At 54.1% G+C, this 21,680-nt stretch overlaps 1 protein-coding gene across 2 annotated transcripts; it reads left to right on the forward strand.

The window, feature by feature from the left end:
* The first annotated feature begins 721 nt into the window (after window positions 1-721).
* Window positions 722-18,218, forward strand: LOC308551151 (putative bifunctional dTTP/UTP pyrophosphatase/methyltransferase protein). 2 transcript variants are annotated; one of them, XM_081125538.1, is made up of 14 exons: window positions 722-794; window positions 836-942; window positions 1,946-2,077; window positions 3,665-3,712; window positions 5,528-5,592; window positions 6,436-6,497; window positions 7,240-7,348; window positions 8,433-8,811; window positions 9,615-9,777; window positions 12,198-12,382; window positions 13,286-13,418; window positions 14,241-14,384; window positions 15,600-15,722; window positions 16,384-18,218. In XM_081125538.1, exons 2-14 carry the CDS (start codon window positions 850-852, stop codon window positions 16,599-16,601), a joined length of 1,854 nt encoding a protein of 617 aa, XP_080981664.1. In that variant the 5' UTR covers window positions 722-794; window positions 836-849; the 3' UTR covers window positions 16,602-18,218. The 2 variants fall into 2 exon arrangements, with proteins under 2 accessions (XP_080981664.1, XP_080981665.1); XM_081125539.1 differs by having other exon boundaries at window positions 730-942.
* The last annotated feature ends 3,462 nt before the right edge of the window (window positions 18,219-21,680 follow it).

The following is a 21,680-nucleotide window of genomic DNA, read 5'->3' on the forward strand; positions in this document are numbered from 1 at the left end:
CCCTTCGGCCGCCTGCGCGCAGCTACTGTCCAAGGCGTCGCTGCGCGGGCGGGGCTGGGCCGGGGGCGGGGCCTCCTGGGGGCGGGGCCTGGTCAGGGCTGGGGGCGTGGTTCCGGACCGAGTGGGCGGGGCCTCCGCAGAGGCTGTGCCCGGCAGACCCCGGAGCGGAGCTTTGTTAGGGGCGGGGCTCCGGTGGTGCGCGAGGGCACGTTAGGGGCGGGGCTACGTAGGGGCGGGGGAGTGGGCGGGGCCTGCTCATAGGCGGTGAGAGACAGGCCTGGAGGCGGAGCTTTGTTAGGGGCGGGGCTCCTGTGGTGCGCGAGGGCACGTTAGAGGCGGGGCTACGTAGGGCGTGGTGGGCGGGGCCTTGGTTGCTGGCCTCTGATGGGCAGAGACCGTTGGGCAGTGGGCGGGGCCTGCTCAAAGGCGTTGAGAGACAGGCCTGGAGGCGGAGCTTTGTTAGGGGCGGGGCTCCGGTGGTGCGCGAGGGCACGTTAGGGGTGGGGCTACGTAGGGTCCGGGTGGGGCGGGGCCTTGCTTGCTGGCCTCTGATAGGCAGAGACCGTTGGGCGTGGGCGGGGCCTGCTCAAAGGGGGTGAGAGAAAGGCCTGGAGGCGGAGCTTATTGGGGGCGTGGCTCCGCGGCCCTGGGCGTGGTCAGGGCGGGGCTCCGCGGGCGCGGTGCGGGCGGTGCTTGGTTTGCGAGCCTCCGGTGGGCGGGGTCGGTTGAAAAGCGGTGCGTTGCGGGCTCGGAGCTGCGTTCGGGGCCTGGGCGGGGGCTGAGCGCGGTGTCCGGGGCTCGGGAGCCCGGAGCAGGTCGCGCTGCGCGCAGGGCCGGGCTCGGGGCGCGATGGTTCTGTACCCGGTGATCCGGAAGCTGCAGCACAAGCGCGTGGTGCTGGCCAGCGCCTCCCCGCGCCGCCAGGAGATCCTCAGCAGGGCGGTGAGCGGCGGGCACCCGCCTGGGTGGGGTGGCGGTCGGGGCCTGGTGTCCCCAGGGCCGGTGACCAGAAGGGAGGTCAGGATCTCTGGCTCAGGCCTAGTGACCGGGGAGCCTAGTGACCAGGGTACCCAGGGACCCTGGAGCCTGGTGATGGGAATGAGGGGCTGGGGTCTCTGGCCTGGGGGTTGGGGGCTGGGCTTAGCAGGTTGGGGTCTAGTGACAAGGTATGAGGTCCAGGGGTCTTCAGGCTGTAGTGACCTGTGACTGGGGCCAGATCCTAGCCATCGGGGTCCAGGTCTATAGGCTGGGGGTGGGGCAGGAGGGTGCATGACCTCAGGCCAGGTCTAGTGGTCCAGGGTCCTAATACCTGCTTGCCTGGGGTGTACAGGGCTGCAGGCCCAGCCAGGTTCTGTGTGTCCCAGCTCCCTCTGTCCTGCAGCTGGTGGGGGAGGGTGGGAAGGGACAGAGCCAGGTACAAGGTGCACAGGGTGCTCTTATAGGGTTGCCAAGGGGATGGGCAGTTTGCCCCCTGGGGTCAAAGCCCCCATTGCCGGCTTTGGTGGGTCAGTTTCCATGACCAGCCTCCTGCAGGGGAATGTCTTGTTAGGGGGCAAAGCCAAAAAAGCTGTATTTCCCCCTCACACATCCCCCTCCCCCCCATTTCTTGTGGGAAGTATGTTTTCAGTTGCTTCACCCCTGGAGGGGTGAGTCACCCAGCTTTAGGGGCTGACTGGCAGCCCTTTCACCCTTCTGACCTGTGTGCCCAGCACCTCAATCAATATCACACCCTGGCCTTTGTGTGGTTGACGTGGGCAGAGTCTCCCCTCCAGGTCCAGCAGCCCCTGCCAGCCCAGGAGTTGGCTCTAGATGAAACTTCAGGCATCGGGAAAGAGGGACCGTGCATGGGAAAGGCCCCATTTTACCGTAAACCTTCCCTGTTCTCTGTCCCACCCACGTCCTTGCGTTCCTCAAACCCTCCACACGACGTCTTCTCTGTTTGCAGGGTCTCAGGTTCGAGGTGGTTCCTTCCAGGTTTAAAGAAAAGCTCGATAAAGGCTCTTTCGCCACCCCGTACGCCTATGCCATGGAGACGGCCAAGCAGAAGGCCCTGGATGTGGCCCGGAGGATGCACCAGGCAAGGGCTCTGCTTCTGCCACCTCAGGGTCTCTGGCTGTTGCGGGGGAGGGACGGCGGGCTCAGGTCTTAAATAGACGTGTTATAATAAATGCCCTTTTGTACTGGCCGGTGTGGCTCGGTTGGGTCTCGTCCAGTGAACCAAAAGTTCTCTAATTCGATTCCAGGTCAGGGCACGTGCCCAGTGTTGCAGGCTGGATCCCCAGTGGGGGGTGTGCAGGAGTCAGCCTATTGATGTTTCTCTCTCATCAATGTTTCTCTCTCTTTCTTCTTCTCCCTACCTCTCTCTAAAATCAATAAAAACATATTTAAATAAAATGAAATTTAAAAAATAAATGCCTTTTACAGTGTGCAGTTAATGCAGCTTATTTATTGCTGAGTGTTGCCATGGAGTAAACAATTATACTCCTGTAACATATATGTGATAGAGCTTATCTGTTACTTTGCTAGTTTGTAATGTACTGTTATAATTAATATAACAATATCATATACAATAAAGAATTAATATAGCTTATCTATTACTTTACTACTATATAATACTATCATAATTAACAGTATCATTTATGATAAAGAATTAAAGGTTTTCTATTACTTTTTTACTATATAATATGCTATTGTAATTAATATAACAGTATCATAGACAATAAAGAATTAATATAGCTTACCTATTACTTTGTTACTATATAATATACTATCATGATTAACAGTATCATTTATGATAAAGAATTAATATAGCTTGTCTATTTTTTACTATATAATACGCTATTGTAATTAATATAACTGTATCATTTACAATATGTAGCTTATCTATTACCATGTGTTACTTTGTAACATACTATTGTAATTAATAGTATCATTTCTATAATATAGATTATGAATTAGATTGTTACTATGTAATATACCATTGTAATTAATACAACAGTATCATTTACAGTAAAGAATGTAGCTTATCTATTACCACCTGTTACTTTATAACATGCTACTGTAATTAATAGTATCATTTATATAATATAGATTATGAATTAGTTTGTTACTGTGTAATATGCCATTAGAATTAATATAACAGTATTGTTATGTAGAATTAGTGTAACTTATCTATTACTATGTGTTACTATGCAATATCCTATTATAATTAATATAACAGTGTCATATAGAATTAATGCAATTTAATACTATGTATTCCTCTGCAGTATCCCATGATAATTACTAATAGTGTCCTTCACAATATAGAATTAATGTAGCTTATCACTATGTGTTATAATAATATTTTGTTGCAATTAATGTAATAAATGCATTGTAGTTAATGCTATACGTACTGGTATAAGTGAATGAATATTGATGAGTTGATTTGGAGCAGTGGAAGGTTAGTATTTAAGTGTAGCCCAAGTTCAAGGTGGTGTACAGATTTGGGGTGAGCATTCAGGGTCCCACTCCTGTCCTTGCTCAGCACGAGAGCACACACAGGTGTTGCTCTACAAAGTATGTCTAGCTTCCCACCCAGGAGGCTGTTCCCCGTGCGTCAAAACGCAGGTGTATATCAAAACGCAGACATGCATCGTTTCTAAACCTGGGTTTGGATCTCTTGCAGAAAGACCTACGGGCCCCTGACATCGTCATCGGAGCCGACACTATCGTGGTGAGTCAGATTCTTGGCCTCTGCACCCGAGGTACGTGCCTGAGACCGGGAATCGAACCTGGGACCCTTTGATCGGCTGGCCGACGCTCTAACCACTGAACAACACTGGGCCAGGGGAACATGCTCAATTTTATAGTTGCTTTTGTTTCTGGGTTTTAAAAATGTTCCCAGCCCGGCCGGCTCAGCAACTGAGCATTGTCCTGTGTACCAAGAGGTCACTGGTTCCATTCCCGGTCAATGCACATGCTCAGGTTTCAGTTTTGATCCCCTGTAGGGGGCGTGCAGGAGACAACTGATCAATGACTCTCATCATTGAAGTTTCTAAATCTCTCTCCCTCTCCTTTCCTCTCTCAGAAATCAATAAAGACATATTTAAAAAGAATTTTTTTAATGTTCCCATTGTGAGGATTATCTTCACGGTAACAGTCCAGGCCTTGCCCCCACTCTCCTCCCCTAGTCCCTCACCACCCAGCTCACCAATGCAGGAGAAAAACCCACCGACTCACCCACTAACCTATGCCACCGTCTTCCGGACTCCCTTATTCCCTCCCTGTCCTCGCCCTGGGGTGACCAAACTCTAGGGTTCCATACTAGCTCATGGGGTCCTAGATAGAGTGTCTGCTTTAAGTGGATTGGCCCAGGAAAGGAGAGAGAGAGAGAGAAACATCAATGATGAGAGAAAGTCATTGATCGACTGCCTTCTGCACGCCCCCTACCAGGGATTAAGCCTGCAACCTGGGCATGTGCCCTGACTGGGAATCAAACTGGTGACCTCTTGGTTCACGGGTCGACGCTCAACCACTGAGCCACGTCGGCCAGGCAGGCCCATTTCTAAGCCCTCAGCTTTTGTATAAATTCATTCTCATAACTGATCTGCCTGGGCAGGTGCCTGGAGCGTCTTGGGTTCCCCCTCATTCAGGAAAAAGGGACATTGTCCTAAATCAGACCACACGTAACCTCCCAGATGATCAGATCACAGCCCCCTAACTAGGCGGGTCATGATGGGTTGTCAGGCTGCAGGCTTATAACTTCCTTTCTGAAGAGTTTACCCGCCTTTAGCAAGCAAGCCCCATCCGTTGTTTCTGTGCACCTTGGTTAACACACCTTTGAAATGTGTCCTCAGGCCCCTGGAGGGGTAACCATCCTGAAGGCAGCAGGTGACTCCTTTAACCTATAACCCGATCCCTACCTGGCTTCCCCCCTTAATTCCAAATGCATAAAAGAAACTACAAAATTGTCCTTGGGGGCTGAAAGGGGGGGGGCATTTGAGATTTTGCTCCCCGGCATGTCATCAGCTTGGCTCAAACGGACTTATAAAAATTCTCTACAGCCCTGGCCGGCGCGGCTCGGTGGTTAGAACGTCGGCCGGCGCACGGAGGGGTCACGGGGTCGATTCCCCGTCAAGGGTGCGCACCTGGCTTGTAGGTTCAACCCCCCCGGGGCGTGTGCGAGAGGCGACCCATCGGAGCATCTGTCTCACATCCATGTTTCTCTCTGTCTCTCTCTCTTTCTCTCTCCCCCTCTCTCCCTTCCGTCCTTTCACTCTCTAAAAATCAGTCGACGGCAGGTCTGTTTTGGGGGAGATGAGAATATTCTGGAAGAAGAGAGAGATGATAAAAGTACTAAATGCCACTGGATCATTTAAAAATGCCGAATTAAAAAATAAATAAAAATAAATAAATAAATAAAAATGCCCAATTTTACTTTATGCGAATCTCCCCTCGAATTTTAAAAGCGTGAAAAAGTGGGCCGGTCAGCCTTTAGAGGTCTGGCCCTCAGGTGGACAAACCCACCTCTCTCCGGTTTCTCTTATAGACGGTTGGAAGGCTGATCCTGGAGAAGCCGGTGGACAAGCAGGACGCGTACACCATGCTGTCCAGGTGGGTGCCGCATGGACCGAGTCCCCGGGGACCAGCTGCCCCCCCTCCGTCAGATAGAGCCCAGGATGGGGGGCAGGGGCTCAGGTCCTCGTGGACGGACCCAGCGCCTTGAACTTAGCTGTATTAATTTCCCCCACGTGGAGCACAAGCCGGGGTCCATGAGCTTCATCTCTGGCCCCTCCATATACTTTTCGGCTGGTGTCCCCCCCATGGCCGCCCCGCTCTGACCAGCTTTCCCACAGCCCAGCAGGGAGCCAGGGCCTGGGTCTCCCTTGGGTCGCAGGATAGCAGACAGACCCTCAGGAAGAGCCAGCTGAGGGCTGCCCCTTCCGAGTCCTCTGTACGTGGCCCCCTGCTCCTGTCTGGGTCCATGTGCTCCCCGGTGACCCGGACATTGGGTCCTGTAAGCAACACCCTATGGCTGTCCCTCCCACGCTGAGACCGATGACCCCACGCCTGCATCTCTCTTATTGTTGCTGTTAATCGTCACCCAAGGATATTTTTTTCCATTGCTTTTGCAGAGAGAGTGGAAGGGAGAGAGAGAGAGACATTGATTGGTTCCTCCGACTGGGCCCTGGGATCGAACCTGCAACCCAGGCATGTGCCCTTGACCAGGAATTGAACCCGGGACCCTTCCGCTAACCAGTGAGCCCAACTGGCCAGGGCTGCACCTGTCTCTCTTGATGGGTTTTCTTGGAGACGGGGTATCTGGGGCAAGGAGGGAGAAAGCCACCACGTGGACTGGAAGTGAGGACCTGAGCCCTAGGGCGCAGGGCCGCCCCGTTCCTGTGTCTCCCTCGGCTCCGGCCTGAGACACATCCTGTGCACGGTTGTGTCTTGCAGGCTGAATGGGAAAGAACACAGCGTGTTCACCGGAGTCACCATCATCCACTGCTCCAGCCAAGGTACCACGGCCGGCACCCCCCCTTCCACGGGGTCAGGGCGGGACCCGGGGGGATCTCAGTGATCAGGGCCCATGGGGGCAGCTCGGGCGTCACCCCCACAACAGCCCTTCCCTCCCATCCTGCCTGGGAAAGTCTGGGCGATGTGGATGTCGGGGGCATTACCTCTGAGAGCCACGTGCCACGTCCACGTGGCGGGCACGTGGCAGGTACCACTTATAAAGGCCCGTCTGCGACAAGCCTCTGAGACGCTTCCTTTGACATCGTTGGGTCTGGAAGGTGGGGGGGTGTGGGCCCTCATGGGTGTGTATAACTTATGCCACGGTGGCAGAAAGTTCTTAAAAAATGCACAGAAGGCCGTGGCCGGTGTGGCTCAGTGGTTAGAGCGCCAGCCTGCGCGCTGAAGAGTCTCAGGTTCGATTCCTGGTCAAGGGCACGTACCTGGGTTGCAGTTTCAATCTCCGGGCCCATTCGGGGCTCATGCAGGAGGCAGCCGATCACTGACTCTCATCGTGGATGTTTCTCTCTCTCTCCCTCTCCCTTCCTCTCTCTGAAATCAATAGTAATAAAAAAAACAAACCCAAACATATTTTAAAAAATTAATTGAACCTATCCCCCCCCCCCATGAATGATTTATATCTGAATTGCACGCACGGTTGGGGCAGAGCCTCCCCCAAACGGGGCGACACAGACTCTGGGATGTGGAGGTGACCCGCGTCCTCCCTGGGGGCCTCTGTCCTTGCAGACGGCCAGCTGGACATGGAGGTCTCCGAATTCTACGAGGAGACGCTGGTGAAGTTCTCGCAGCTGTCCGAGGAGCTCCTGTGGGAATACATCCACAGCGGGGAGCCCATGTGAGTGTCCCCCGTGTCCCACCCACCTGAGCCATGGCCCGGCTTGGGGGGGTGACAGGCACCGAGTCACAGCACCCCTGGGTGCCCGGCTGAGGCTCTGTATGTCACTCCCAGTAGCTCCAACCCGCTTTCTGTCACAGGGCGCCGGCCACATGGAGGCCACCACAGCCCAGGAGGGTCCTGCCTTGTCATGGGCCCGAATCTGGGGGACAGAGCGGGGCAGGGGCCAGGGTCAAACAGCCCTGGACGCTGGGTCAGAGTGCAGGAGGGGCCTTCGAGGGCACCTCTTCCTCCGTAGAAAGGCCTCAGCCACCCTGGCTGGTGCTGCTCAGTGGCTACAGCATCCACCTGCACACCGAAGGGCCTCCGGTTCGATTCCCGGTCAAGGGCATGCACCCAGGTTGCAGATTCGCTCCCCAGCCCCAGTCGGGGGACACGGGGGAGGCAACCAGTTGGTGTGTCTCTCACACAGATGTGTCTCCCTCTCCCTGTCCCTTCCCCCCCCTTCCTCTCTCTCTCTGAAAAGCAATGGAAAAAAATATGCTCAAGTGAGAATTAAAAATAAAATAAAAGGTCTCAGCAGAGAAGAAGACCTGGGCCCAAGACCCCCTTAAAGAGGCCTCTGAGCCCCTGGCCAGTTTGGCGCAGTGGTTAGAGCGTTGGCCAGCGGACTGCAGGGTCCCGGGTTCAATTCCAGCCAAGGGCAGGTAACTCTGTGACAGGAGGCCCCGCGGCTGGAGGGCTGGAGGGTTGGAGGGTTAGAGACAGCTTGCTGGGCTCGGTCAACCATCCCCCTTTTAAAAATACATATATCTTTATTGATTTTATGGAGAGGAAAGGAGAGGGAGAGAGAGAGAAACATCAATGATGAGAGTCATGGATCGGCTGCCTCCTGCACGCCCCCGACTGGGGACTGAGCCCCAAACCCAGGCCTGTGCCCTGACCGGGAATCGAACCTCAATCTCCTGGATCCCAGGTCATTTCTCAACCGCTGAGCCACGCCAGCCAGGCTCAACTGTCTCCTCTGATCTTCCACCTTCTTTCCTGTTTTTTTTTTTTCTCTCTCTCACAACCCCCCCCTCAGGGACAAAGCCGGAGGCTACGGTATCCAGGCGCTGGGCGGGATGCTGGTGGAATACGTCCACGGAGATTTCCTCAACGTCGTCGGCTTCCCCCTGAACCACTTTTGCAAGAAGCTGGCTGAGCTGTACCACCCTCCACACCCCGAGGCCCTGCAGCGGGCCAGGCAGGGCTCCGTCCCTGCCGTGGACACGATTGGGAGCCTGGGAGACCTGAGCGATGCGGAGGGCCACGGCCCAGGTGGGGCGCAGGCGGGCGGGGCACAGCTACCCAAGGACTGGCCACAGGCTCGCAGCTCAGAGGGCGCAGATCCTAAGAGGATGGTGAAGAGCCTGCCCCCCACAGCCCTTCTGGAATTGACAGAAGGTTTCAAAGCATCCAAGGTACGTCCACGAGAGTCCTGGGGCGGCCGTGACAAATGACGACAAACTGGGGGCTTAAACATCAGACGTTTATCTCCTCTCCATCCTGGAGACCAGGCGTCTGAGATCCAGGGGTCCCAGGGCCAGGCTCCCTCCAGAGGCTCCAGGGAGGGTCCTTCCTGCCTCTTCCAGCTCCTGGGGCTCCAGGCGTCCCCGGGCTGGTGGCCGCCTCCCTCCCGTCTCTGCCTCTGTCTCCACGTGGCTTCTCCTCTGTGTCTGTGCCTCCTCTTCTGTCTCTTACAAGGACTCTGCCCTTGGGCGTAGGGCACCCCCTGACCCAGGACAACTGCATCTCAGATCCTTCCCTTCATCCCATCTGCAAAGAACCTATTTCCAAATAAGGTCCCGTTTGCAGGTTCTGAGGGTCAGCCTGTCTTTTGGGGGCTGATTATCTGCCATTACTAAAAGGCTCAAGACAGACAGGGAGCCCGGCAGGTGTGGCTCAGCGGTTGAGCATTAACCTGTGATCCAGGAGACTGTGGTTCGATTCCCCATCAGCGCCTATGCCGGGGTTACAGCCTCGATCCCCAGTAGGGGGCGAGCAGGAGGCAGCTGATCAATGACTCTCTCATCAATGATGTTTCTATTTCTTTCTCTTCCTCTCTCTGAAATCAATAAAAACATATTAATAATTTTTTAAAAAGACATAGAGGGACTTATGGGACCAGCAGAGGGCGGAGTCGCGGGCCCAGGTTTTCTGAGGGAATGAAAGGTACTTGGTAAGTCGCATACTAAGTCTGATTGTACCTGTGTTTCATGGACAGGCTCTGTTCACAGCTTGCAAGATGAAAGTGTTTGATTTATTACGAGACGAAGGCCCCCTGAGCGCTGTGGATATTGCTGGGAAAATTGACGCCTCTGAGTGCGGAACCAGACGGCTGCTGGACATCTGTGTGGCCCTGGAGTTGCTGGAGAAGACACAGAGAGGTGAGGGGACTTGCAGGTGTTTTGTTGAGAATCTCAGCAGGCGGAAGGAGGTCACTGAGTGAGGGTGACATCCGAGCCAAGGCAGGGAGGACCTGATCGGCTGACCCTCTGCCCTTGGAAGCGTGACTGTTCCTCAGAGGGTAAGACACAGGGGACAGATGGAAGAAAGGAAACAGGTGTGTGTGTGTGTGTGTGTGTGTGTGTGTGTGTGTGTGTGTGTTTGCACGTGTGTATTAGCAGAATGGCTTCTTATGGGCTCTGGTCTCATGGGGTCTGTATTAGGGTTCTCCAGAGATACAGAATTAATAGGACATTTATATGGATGCACAACATAGACATTTGTTTATTTAGATAGACAGATGAGATGGACAAGTGAGTAGATCATAGATAGGTGGGTGGATAGATACTGATAACAGACAGAGATGATAGATACATAGATAGTTAAATAAACAGATAAATGGTAGGTGATGGAAGATATCAATAGATGGATGGAGAGATAGATAAGTAAGCAGATGGATGCATGGATGAAAGAATGGATGGATGGACAGATGGATGGATGGAAGGATAGTTGAAGGTGTGGATAGATGGATGAAGAGATGGATAGATAGGTAGGTAAAAACGGGTGGATGGATAGGTAGATGGGAGGTGACAGATGAGATAAATGGATGGATGGATGGATGGATGGATGGATGGATGGATGGATAGATGAATGGATAGATGGTTGGATGGATGGATGGATGGATGGATGGATGGATGGATGGATGGATGGATGGATAGTTGGTTGGTTGGATGGATGGATGGATGGATGGATGGATGGATGGATGGATGATTGGATGGTTGGATGGATGATTGGATGGATGGGTGGATGCATGGATGGATGGATGATTGGGTGGATAGTTGGATGGATGGATGGATGGATGGATGGATGGATGGATGGATAGTTGGTTGGTTGGATGGATGGATGGATGGATGGATGGATGGATGGATGGATAGTTGGTTAGTTGGATGGATGGATGGATGGATGGATGGATGGATGGATGGATGATTGGATGGATGTATGGATGAATGGATGATTGGATGGTTGGATGAATGATTGGATGGATGGATGGATGGATGGATGGATGGATGGATGGATGGATGGATGGATGGATGGATGGATGGTTGGATGGATGATTGGATGGATAGTTGGTTGGATGGATGGATAGTTGGTTGGATGGATGGATGGATGGATGGATGGATGGATGGATGGATGATGTGTTTGTTGAATGGAACACAACTCTTGAGCATGGTCTCCAAGCAGGGGTATTGTAGATGTTCCCTGAGAAAGTTGAAAGAGCAGGGGGGCTCCCAGGACCATAGAGGCAGCTTGGTTTCTGTTATATGAGGAGAGCGGGGTACTGGTAGTGGAGGTCCCAAAATCTGCCCTTCACACCAGAGGCAGTCAAATGTAGCCTCATGATTCGGAGCATAGAAAGCAGACCTTCCTCTGAGCCACATCATTTAAATCTTCTCCTCCACCAAAAACAATGACTGAACTCAGAGAAGGCTCCAAGCTGCAGACCATTAATCACTGGCCCCCGGACCTGCCTTCTGAGTCATTCTGGCCAATATCGCACCTGAGCCCTGTCAGCAGTCCCTCCCCTTCTGCATGGGGCACGGCTGCTCTTCAGAAGAGCCCTGGTCTCAAGAGTAAGATCATCTCGTCGTTGAAATGAACACCGAGCTGTTCCCTCCATCTGATGACTGGCGTTGGGTGGGGTCCTCTGTTGACACACACAGGTCTCAGTGTCCGTCACCTCAATCCTCAAGATTGATTATATGCCTTGGCTTCTGTAGGTGGGAGTGTCCTGGGAGGGATCGGGGGCGGGTGCAGGGACAGTCTGCCTGGATGTCAGGTGTGCGGAGAGAGGATGGGCCCCTTAGGCGTCAGGCCTCTCCAGAGAATCACAACCGGTGGGGCATAGACTACATCTGTTGGAAAGAATTGACTATGTAATTATGGGGCCTTTGTGGGACTGGCTCATCTGAAGCTTGTAGGCTGCAAACTTTATTTTTTATTCTTTATTTTTTTTGTTAATCTTCACCTGAGTATATTTTTTCTATTGATTTTTAGAGAGAGTGAAAGGGAGGGAGGGAGGGAGAGAGAGACATTGATGTGAGAGACACATGCATTGGTTGCCTCCCACACACGCCCCAACCGCGGCCAGGGATCGAACCTGCAACCCGGGTGTGTGCCCTTGACCGGTAATTAAACCCGTGACCCTTTGGTGTGCGGGCCGATGCTCTAACCACTGAGCCACGCTGGCCAGGGCAGGCGGACAGTGTTTGCGCTCACCTCTCCATGAAGCTCGGTCGCGGCTCCCTGGGGCCGGGTGAGCTGAGTGTGGGCGTCGCCACCAGGACCTCCCCTGTCTTTTCAGGTTACAGTAACTCGGAGGCGGCCAGCCTGTACCTGCTGTCGGACTGCGAGTACTCCCTCCACGGCTTTATCATGTACGAGAACGACCGCGCCTGGAAACTCTTCACCCACCTGGAGTCGGCCATCCGGGAGGGGACCAACCAGCACCCCAGGGTCCTGGGGAAGACGGTGGACGACCTGTTTCCGGTAGCCCAGCTGAGGACGTTTCTTTCCCCAGGATGGCCAGTGGGGGGGGACGCCGGAAGCGGCATGGGGTGCTGGCTGATCCGCGTCCAGGTGTTTCAGGGAGTCCAGGGCCGGAGAAGAGAATTCCCCCAGGTCCAGTGGGTTGCACAGAACGAACCGTTTCTCTTCTGAGTAACGATGCTGAACAGGAGGAGCCCACAGTCTCCAAGCACCTCCTGCACCGTCTCTCCCCTGGTCCCGTCTGTGCAGAGAGACTCACGTGGGGTTGACATGCAAGACGGCTGTGTGTCCTGTGGGGCCCTATTGGGGTGTAGGCCTGGGTGTGCAGGGCCGTATGGGGGGGCTTCACGAGGGGCACAGCTGCTCCCCAGGTTTGCTGAGGGCAGAGCACACATGAGGCGCTCAGTCAGGTTCTGTGTGTGACATGAAAACGGGGGTGGCAGAGCGTGGGGCTTAAGTCATCTGGGGGGAGAGGGGCAGAGGCAGAGAGAGGCAGACAGACAGAGGGACAGAGACACACAGACAGAGACACAGAGAGGGACAGAGAGAGAGGGAGGGACACAGACAGACAGAGGGAGGCAGAGCATGAAAACAAAGGTGCTCTGAGCCCCCAGAGGTGCTGACGAGGTGGGGAGGCCCCGTCCCTCCATCCGGGCTGTGCCCCAGAGCCTCGCCTTCACCAACATGCTGCCCCGGGCCTCGGCGACACTCAGGTGTCTTACCGGGCAGATTTGGATGGAATTGCCCTCTACATGACCCCCAACCCCTGCAGCCTTTGCTGGACCCCTCCCTGCCTCGGTGCCCTCCCTAGAGCCCTGCTGAGCCTTGCCCCCACCCTTCCCCCCACCTGGGTGCAGGACCCCTGGGCGTCTGCAAGTCTGCTCAGACCCTGCTCTGGTTTAGGGCTCCCTCTACGAGAGCCAGGACAGTAAGCTGCAGTTTATGGGGGCCATGCACTGCATCGGCAAGCTGACCGCTCACCAGGTGGCCACGGCCTTTGACCTGTCTCGATTCACCTCTGCCTGCGACCTGGGCGGTATGTACACCCCACCAGGACTCAGGTGCCAACAGCACCGGTGCTTCTTTTCTTGTATTGAAGCGCGGGTGCCTGATCTGCTCACAAGACTTGCAAAACGGGTTTATGTCTTTGCAAAATCCCCAAGGACCCAGGCTTGGCCAGGGTGGGTGAGAGGACTTGGGCAGAAACTCCCAGCCGCCGGGAGGTCCTGAGGATGGCCCAGGACCTCTGGAGAGGTGATGGAGCCCTTCCTAGTGGCTACCGAGTCAGAGACAGAAACGGGGAGCCCTCTGTCCCCATCTCATGAGGTGTGACAATGTCCTACAATCCACCCCAGCCTGACCCAGTCCTTACACAGGATTCAGGAGAAACAGATGTCTGCCCACAGTGGGTAATGGGATCAGCATCCCAAGAGGTCTCCTGAGCTGCCACCTTGCATTTTCCCATCCTCTCTGCACCCCCTTCCTCCCGGTGGCCCAGAGTGGCTGCTGTGGCACCAGCCATTGAGACTGCATTCCCACAGCCGAAAGGAGAAGGGAAGGTTACAGTCCCCCACAGCCCTGCCCTAAGGATTTCCCCGTGAGACTGTGCCCACCACCCCTGCTCATCTGCTCACTTACTGGCTTGTGTGGTATTGACTTTGGAAGGCCCCAAGGCCCATGTTAGGCAGCAGCCACTTGCACCACCGGCTGGCTTTATCTCCCAGCGCTGGCCTCAACCCGTGTCCTAGAACATTGTTTGGTTTTGCCGAGGTCGAACTTTGGAGGCTCACTCAAGGATTCCCAAGGGCCAGGAGGGTCAGGTGATCAAGTCTGTGTTTGCATCCACCCTCCCCCACAGGCTGCACAGGTGTCCTCGCCCACGAGCTCGCCAGGGAGTACCCGGGTCTGAAGGTGACTGTGTTTGACCTCCCAGAAGTCATCAAGGATGTCACGTGTTTTCAAAGCGACGGACCACAGACACAGCAGGTCCGCTTCGTGCCAGGTGAGGGCTCCTGTGTTTCCACCCTTGCTCAGCACTTGGCTGACCTCTGACACTGAGCATGTCTCTGTGCATGTGCAGGTGTGTCTGTCTCTGTGTGTCTGCAGGTGTGTGTGCATGCTACTTGTGTCTCTATGTATGCGTGTAGTGTGTTCACCTCCGTCTGTACAGCCGTCCCTTGGTGTCCACATGGGATTGGTACCAGGACCCCCCTCCAGTACCAAAATCCTCAATCCTCATGTCCCTCATATAAAATAGCCTAGAGGTTGCATGTAACCTACGCATATCCTCCTGTAGACTCTATTTTATTTTTTAAAATATATTTTATTGACTTCAGAGAGAGGAAAGGAGACGGAGCGAGAGATAGAAACATCAGTGATGAGAGTCACTGATTGGCTGCCTCCTGCACGCCCCCTTCTGGCGATCGAGCCTGCAACCCGGGCGTGCGCTCTGACCCAGACTCTAACCGCCATCTCCTGGATTACAGGTCGATGCTCAACCACTGAGCCACTCTGGCTGGGCCCTCCTGTAGACTTTAAATCCTGTCTACATGACTTGTAACACCTGATAAAATGCGTCAACACTGTGTGAAGTTGTTACAATGTATCATTTCAGGAACCACAACAAGGAAACAATGGCATAGTAACAATATGACATTTGCTACAAAAGGGCAACAATGTAACTCTTTCAAATAGTTTTTCTCAGTGTTGGTTTTGTATGGCTGTAAAAACAAACTATGCAGAGTGGATGCCTTAAAACAACAGACATTCATCCTCTCTCCATCCTGGAGACCAGACGTCTGAGATCCAGGGGTCCCAGGGCCGAGCTCCCTCTGGAGGATCCAGGGAGGGTCCTTCCTGCCTCTTGCAGCTCCTGGGGCTCCAGGGGTCCGTGGAGCTGGTAGTTGCCTCCCTCCCGTCTCTGCCTCAGTCTCCATGTGGCTTCTCCTCTGTGTGTGTCTCCTCTTCTGTCTCTTACAAGGACCCCGTCCTTGGATGTTGGGCCCCCCTGACCCAGGACGACCTCATCTCAGGTCCTTCCCTTAATCACATCTACAAAGATCCTATTTCCAAATAAGGTTCTGTACACGTCTTTTGGGGGGACATACCCCACTACAAGTAAGCCCCCCTTCCATTTCAATTCAGAGGGTGGTGCCTCCCCATTTCTGTCAGGTTCTTGTATACCTAGCGGAATGATTATATTTTGTTTTTAAACCAGGTGACTTTTTCAAAGACAGCCTCCCAGCGGCCGACCTCTACATTCTTTCCAGAGTTCTCCACCACTGGCCAGAGGACAAGGTGCACAAGCTGCTGAGCCAGATCTCGGACAGCTGCAAACCAGGTGAGACTGTGTAGTTTCTTTTTTAAAAACATAAAAGGCATTTTTCTTCTTTCTTTCTTTTTTGTTAACCCTCACCTGAGGATATTTTTTCCATTTATTTTTAGAGGGAGGGAGGGAAACATCGATGTGAGAGAGAGAATCATCGATCGGTTGTCTCCTGCATGCTCTCTACTGGAGCTGGGGATGGAACCTGCAAACCAGGTACATGCCCCAGATGGAGAATCGAACCCTGGACCCTTCAGGGCTCGGGGCTGATGCTCTAACCACTGAACCATGCTGGCCAGGGCCATACAGCTCACAGACGGACTCCCCACGAATCATCGATCTCTCCTGTAGCTGGCAGGACTGGTGCTAACTCCTGGTGCTAACCTGAGCTCCAGGCAGCTGGGGCTCAGGTTCCCGTCACCTGCCCCCTGATGGGGTCATGGAGGCTCCTCCCTACAATCAGAATTCCTCACCTGTTTCCTACCCAGTGAATTCCCTCAGAGGAGCCCTGGTCTTTTACTCCGTCTCCCTCTCTGGTTCCCCAGCCTGACGGGGCACCGTCTGCAGCGTGTACCCCATAACTCTGACCTCCCATCCCCATCACAGCTGGCGTCCTCCGGGCTCCCCTTCCCTCTGTTCCTGGGCGGGACCCCAGCGGCTGCTCTTGTGCTCGCAGGTGACGGCCTCCTGGTGGCGGAAACGTTCCTAGACGAGAAGCGCTCGGAGCGGTGGGGCCTGATGGAGTCGCTGAACACGCTGGTGCAGGCGCTGGGCCAGGAGCGCAGCCTGGGCGAGTACCAGCGCCTGCTGCAGATGCACGGCTTTGAGGTGGTGGGGGCCGCGCGCCCCGGGAGCATCTTGGATGTGATCCTGGCCACTAGAACTGTGCCCTGAGGCTCACAGGGATGTTCTCCTGGGGGGGGCCACCATCCTGGAATGTGGACTTTGCGGTGCAACGTTTACTGGAGGGCTCGCTGTAACCGCCCAGATCAAAGGGCGTGGGGAGCACTGTTTCTCCGAGCCCTTTCGTGGGGCTGAAGACCCTGGGAAAGGACAGCGCCAGCCCAGGGGTCCCTCCCTCACAATGCCAGGCATCGACCTCTGCGGAGACCCCAGGTGTACCCGGGAGGGCGGCCACCTACCTGCCCAGTGAGTCTCCGCAGCAGGAGCCCCCTCCACCCTGCCCTCGCCACCAGCCTTGAGCATTTCCAGTGTCTGTCATTGTTTTTTAAAATATGTCTTTATTGATTTGAGAGAGAGGAAGGGAGAGAGAGATAGAAACATCCATGATGAGAGAGTCACTGATTGGCTGCCTCCTGCAGGCCCCCTACTGAGGATGGAGCCTGCAGCAACCCGGGCATGTGCCCTGACCCCCAATAGAACCTGGTTCATGGGTTGACGCTCAAGCACTGAGCCACACCAGCCGTGCTCCAGCCCCGATGATGTCATCTTTCAAGCCTGTTTTCAATGTCCCTGTGACGTCACAGCCGTCCCGGCTGGCAGGAGCCCAGCAGGAGCCCAGCAGGGGGCCAGCTCTCTGAGCAGATTCTGTCTCCCTCTCCCTGCAGGTCTTGGGGAGCAGGGCCCCTCTCTCCCAGCTGGTTAAACTGAGTCTTTAAGAAGCTCATACCTCAGGCAGGTGGAGGAGGTGGACTGGGTCAAGTTGCTTGTTTACCAAAAATGTTCCCCAACTCAGGTCTCTTCTGTGTGTCAGTAAATGTATCTGTTTTCTCTAAAGAGCCCGTGAGTGGAAACGAGAGAAATACCTATCCAACGCGGGAGGGAGATAAAAGGGAATGGAACATCCAAGATGTATTAAATGGAACGAGCCAATGTGGAGAGGTATTGTTGCATTTATCTTTAAAAAGTAAACATCGCATTTTTAATTTCATTACACGCAGATTTCTAGAAGGGAGCTTGAGGAATCTCTATCGATCGTTACCTCTCGCCCTGGCCGGTGTGGCTCAGTGGTGGGAAGCGTGGGCCCGAGCACAGAAGGATCTCAGATTCGATTCCTGGTCAAGGGCACGTACCTGAGTTGCAGGTTCGATCCCTGGCCCTGGTCGGGGTGAGTGCGGGAGGCAACCAATCGATGTCTCTCTCTGTCTCTGTCTCTCTAAAAATCAATGGAAAAAAAATTCTTGTGAGGATTAACCCCCCCAAAAAACGGGGGGAGGGGGTGGGGGACAGTGGGGTGAGGAGAACCCAGGTTTTTCACCTTTGATCTTATAGTTTTCTATACCAATTGGGTTTTTTAACCAAGAAAATCTAGTTCGTTTTATAATTTGAAACCAAAAGGCAGGCTTGTGGAATCACCTGATTTCTAAGACTCCTTCCAGCTCTAACACTGCGTGAAGCCCCTTCTGTACATTACCATCAATGTGGCTGATTCGATCGTGAAAAACACCAAATGTATCTCCACAGTGTAAAATTTAACAAGTCTCTTATTTGAAATTCAGTGAAGGCAGACTCGGGGGTGAAGCTTATTCTTAATGAATAGAAAGTAAAGTAGATTACCAAAAAAAAAAAAAAAAAAAGCAAGTGAGTTTATAACAAATTCTTATGTGTGTTAGGCAATAAGTATGACAGACTGTGCTATTCAGATATACAAGCTATTATTTGGAAAAATCCTGACTGTCAGGTGGGGAGGGACACCTTCAGAGAGGCCACCTGTGGGTGTCGCAGGCTTCGGAGCTAAAATCACCCGATTGTTAGGTACATAACTTACAGAAACATAATATTCTGTTTAAGAATGTATTTTATATAGTTTGTAAATTGTTTTACAAATAAAGGTCTATATACATATATGATTTATATACTATATAGGGTGCCCCCCAAAATGTATATACACACTTTGGATAATTATAAAGGCAATGTTTATTAAAATCAGTTTCATTTTCACAGTGGAGCTATCGGCTGTTAACGTGTGTATACATTTTTTGGGGACACCCTGTATATATAATTAGACACACCCACAAATATATAATTTTGGATGGATAACTGTGCCCTTAAACCTAGGACCCACCCATGGGAGACGCTCCGGGTTGGAGAGTAACAGTCGGTAACATTTGTGGGAGCTGGGTGAAGGCTCCGTGGCCTCCCGATACCACTTGTGTGTTGGAACTTGTCTTAGTAAGAAATGGAAATGGTGAGGAGAGGAAATATGATTCACCAACCTGTCTTTTTGTATATTACAAATACTATACAAAAACAGTTTTTCGGGGCGTCAGAGAATGGATACCAGTGTGGGTGCACACGGGTGTGTCTTTAAAGGGTTTTAATTCTTTAGGGATCAAACAGGAATTTCAAGGTTGGAGTCCGGTGCCTGACCTGACCCCCCCCCAGGTGCAGTCCATTCAGTCATTGGTTCATTCAGCAGGTGTCTGAGTGCTCAGTGCACAGGGGACTGTCTGCATTCGTCACTGGGTAAAACCTGCCGCGTGGGGGCGGGAGTGGGGAACAGGCTAGGACTTCAGACCATAAAGATATGACCTGAGTCTATATGGCCTCAGCCCTTCCCGGTCCCTTGCAGGGTCCTCACCACTCACCAGACCAGGTGACCTGAAGGCGGGGTCTGGCTCCCAGCACCTGCCCCCGCCCCCTATCTCCCATCCCACCTTGTCCTTCTGAGCCGTCACCTGAGACATGATGTTTTTTTTAAATTTGCCCTCCCCTCTTTTTAAATTTAATTTTTTGTTAAGCTTCATGCAAGGATATTTTTCCATTGATTTTTAGAGAGAGTGGAGGAAGGGAAGGAGGGAGGGGGGAGAGAGAGAGAGAAACACTGATGTGAGAGACATGCCGATTGCTTGCCTCCCGCACGTGCCCCAACTGGGGTCAGAAATCAAACCTGCAAGCCAGGTACGTGCCCTTGACCGGGAATCGAACCCGCAACCCTTCGGTGTGCAGGCTGAGCCACACCGACCAGCACCCCCACCCTATTTTTACGAGCGCATCCATTTTTCAGACCATCTTTCTGACACTCTGGGGATACAGATTTCACCGCAGCACCTGCTGGCCTCGCAGCCGCTTACCTACGACCCTGTGCAAGGTGTAATCACATCTTGGGACAGCGCTGAGGAATGGGGGACAGGTCTCATTTTCCCCACTGGGGTCTTAGAATTACCCCCTTGGAGGAGGTGCTCCCCTCACCCCCCGGCTCAGCATTGTCTCCCTTTCCGATCCAGGTGTTCAGTCTACCTGGGCCCTCCTTTCCCAAGTACATGTTCTGGGTGTCTGGTGTGCGAGGCTGCCTGAGACACTGCAGGGCAAAGGGGGGCTGTCCTGCCAGGGATGAACAGGTGGGTGTCTAAAACCCACAAAGCAACGCTTTCTACATTTCTGTGTTCTGAACCCAGTTACCAGGAAAGAAAAAGACAACCTACGTACCTTCCTTCCTTCCAGAAAGCATCAGCTGGGTGCCAGCCCCAGGTGTCCAGCGACCCTCAGGTGCTCAGAGCAGCCAGCAGCCTGCTGCTGATGGTGGTGGGGTGCCCCGGGCACTGGCCATCCAGGTGCCTGGGGAAGGGGGCTGGATGGATCATGCATAAGTTAACCCCCCACCAGACACGCAGAGAGAGGAACTTAATCCTCAATGAGCAGCTCCCTCTGGATGGCCCCTGCTGGCCCCTGGGGGAGTGATCACTGTCCCCAGAATCCCTCCTTGTCCCCGCTCCCCCCCCCCCCCAAGCCCAACAGGCTGGTCCAGTGAAAAAATGAAAGGCAGAGGGATGCTTTTCCCATCCAAGAGTGCAGAGACTCAGCCCGCTGGGCAAATTCCACCCCAGCCCAGAAGCCGTGACCTCCCTGTGTTCTCTACCCCAGAAGCCCACGGTGGGTGCAGGGGTGGGTGCAGGGGTGGGTGCAGGCTCTTGGGCTGCCCCCCCTCCCACCAAGGCACATTCCCCACCCCACGCCAGGTGAAGCCTTAGGAATGTGCGAGCACCTCCAAGGTCGAGCTCCCAGGGCCGCCCCTCTACCCTCCAAGTACCTTCGTCCCGCAGCCGAACCGGCTCCTGCAACCCGCAGCCTCAGGCCCCGCCTCCACCCTGCCTCTCACCGCAAGTCAGACGCGGGCAGGTTTTACAGGGACCCTGGGGACTCGGAGCCCCGAGGCCTGGGTGTGCAGGGCTTATCAGCATCCATCTATCATCCGTCGGGTGTCTGCGGTTTTTATGGGCTAAGTGAGGACACTAACAACATAAAAAGGAAGGAAATGAGGAAGGGGGAGGGAAGGAACAAAGAGAAAAGAAAGAAAGAAAAAAAAAACAAACCCTTGCTTGGGAGCCGCTACTAAGTAGCTGTTCTTGACCTTGGCGCTGATGTAAACCCCGGTCTGCAAATTCACCCGGGGACAACTGGCGACTCGTGTGCCACTTAGTTACCATTCAATAAAACGTTCAAACAAAGTTTCAAAACTAGTGGGTCCCGGGCTTCTCTTGGGGTGGGGGCGGGAGATGAGCAGGTGAGGGCGCAGGTCAATGGGCAGGTGAGCGCGATGGGCAGCAGGGCTCCTTCTGACCCTTTCAGCGGGGGAAGGAGAAGGTAAGGGACTGAGGGAAGAAGCCAGGTGGGGTGAAGCGGGGCACCTGAACCCCTCCCCCCGAGTCCCCTTTCCCCCAAGTCCCAGCGCAGAGCCGCAGGGGTCACGGGGTCAGGGCTCGGAAACCTTTCAAGGCCGGGCGGGGTCGTGCAGGCCACGGGGATGGACATGGCACAGGCCAGAATCTCCGGGGCAGGCGGTGAGCGTGCCCTGGAGACCCGGGCCGCGGGGCAGGTGTGGGGGGGCTCGGGGAGCCCTGGGCTCGGGGGTTTGCACAGCACGTGTCGGGGGGTTCTGGCTCTGAACCCCGCGATTGCACGGTTCTCCGGGACCCCAGGCTGGAAGGGGCCCCGGCTCGGATGTGCGCGACTCCCGGCCTCCCCGCTCCGCACGTGCTTCTCTCGGTTCCCGGCTCAACGTGACCTTCACAA

This window comes from Miniopterus schreibersii, assembly GCF_964146895.1.
Source record: "Miniopterus schreibersii genome assembly, chromosome: X".
Taxonomy (NCBI): domain Eukaryota; kingdom Metazoa; phylum Chordata; class Mammalia; order Chiroptera; family Miniopteridae; genus Miniopterus; species Miniopterus schreibersii.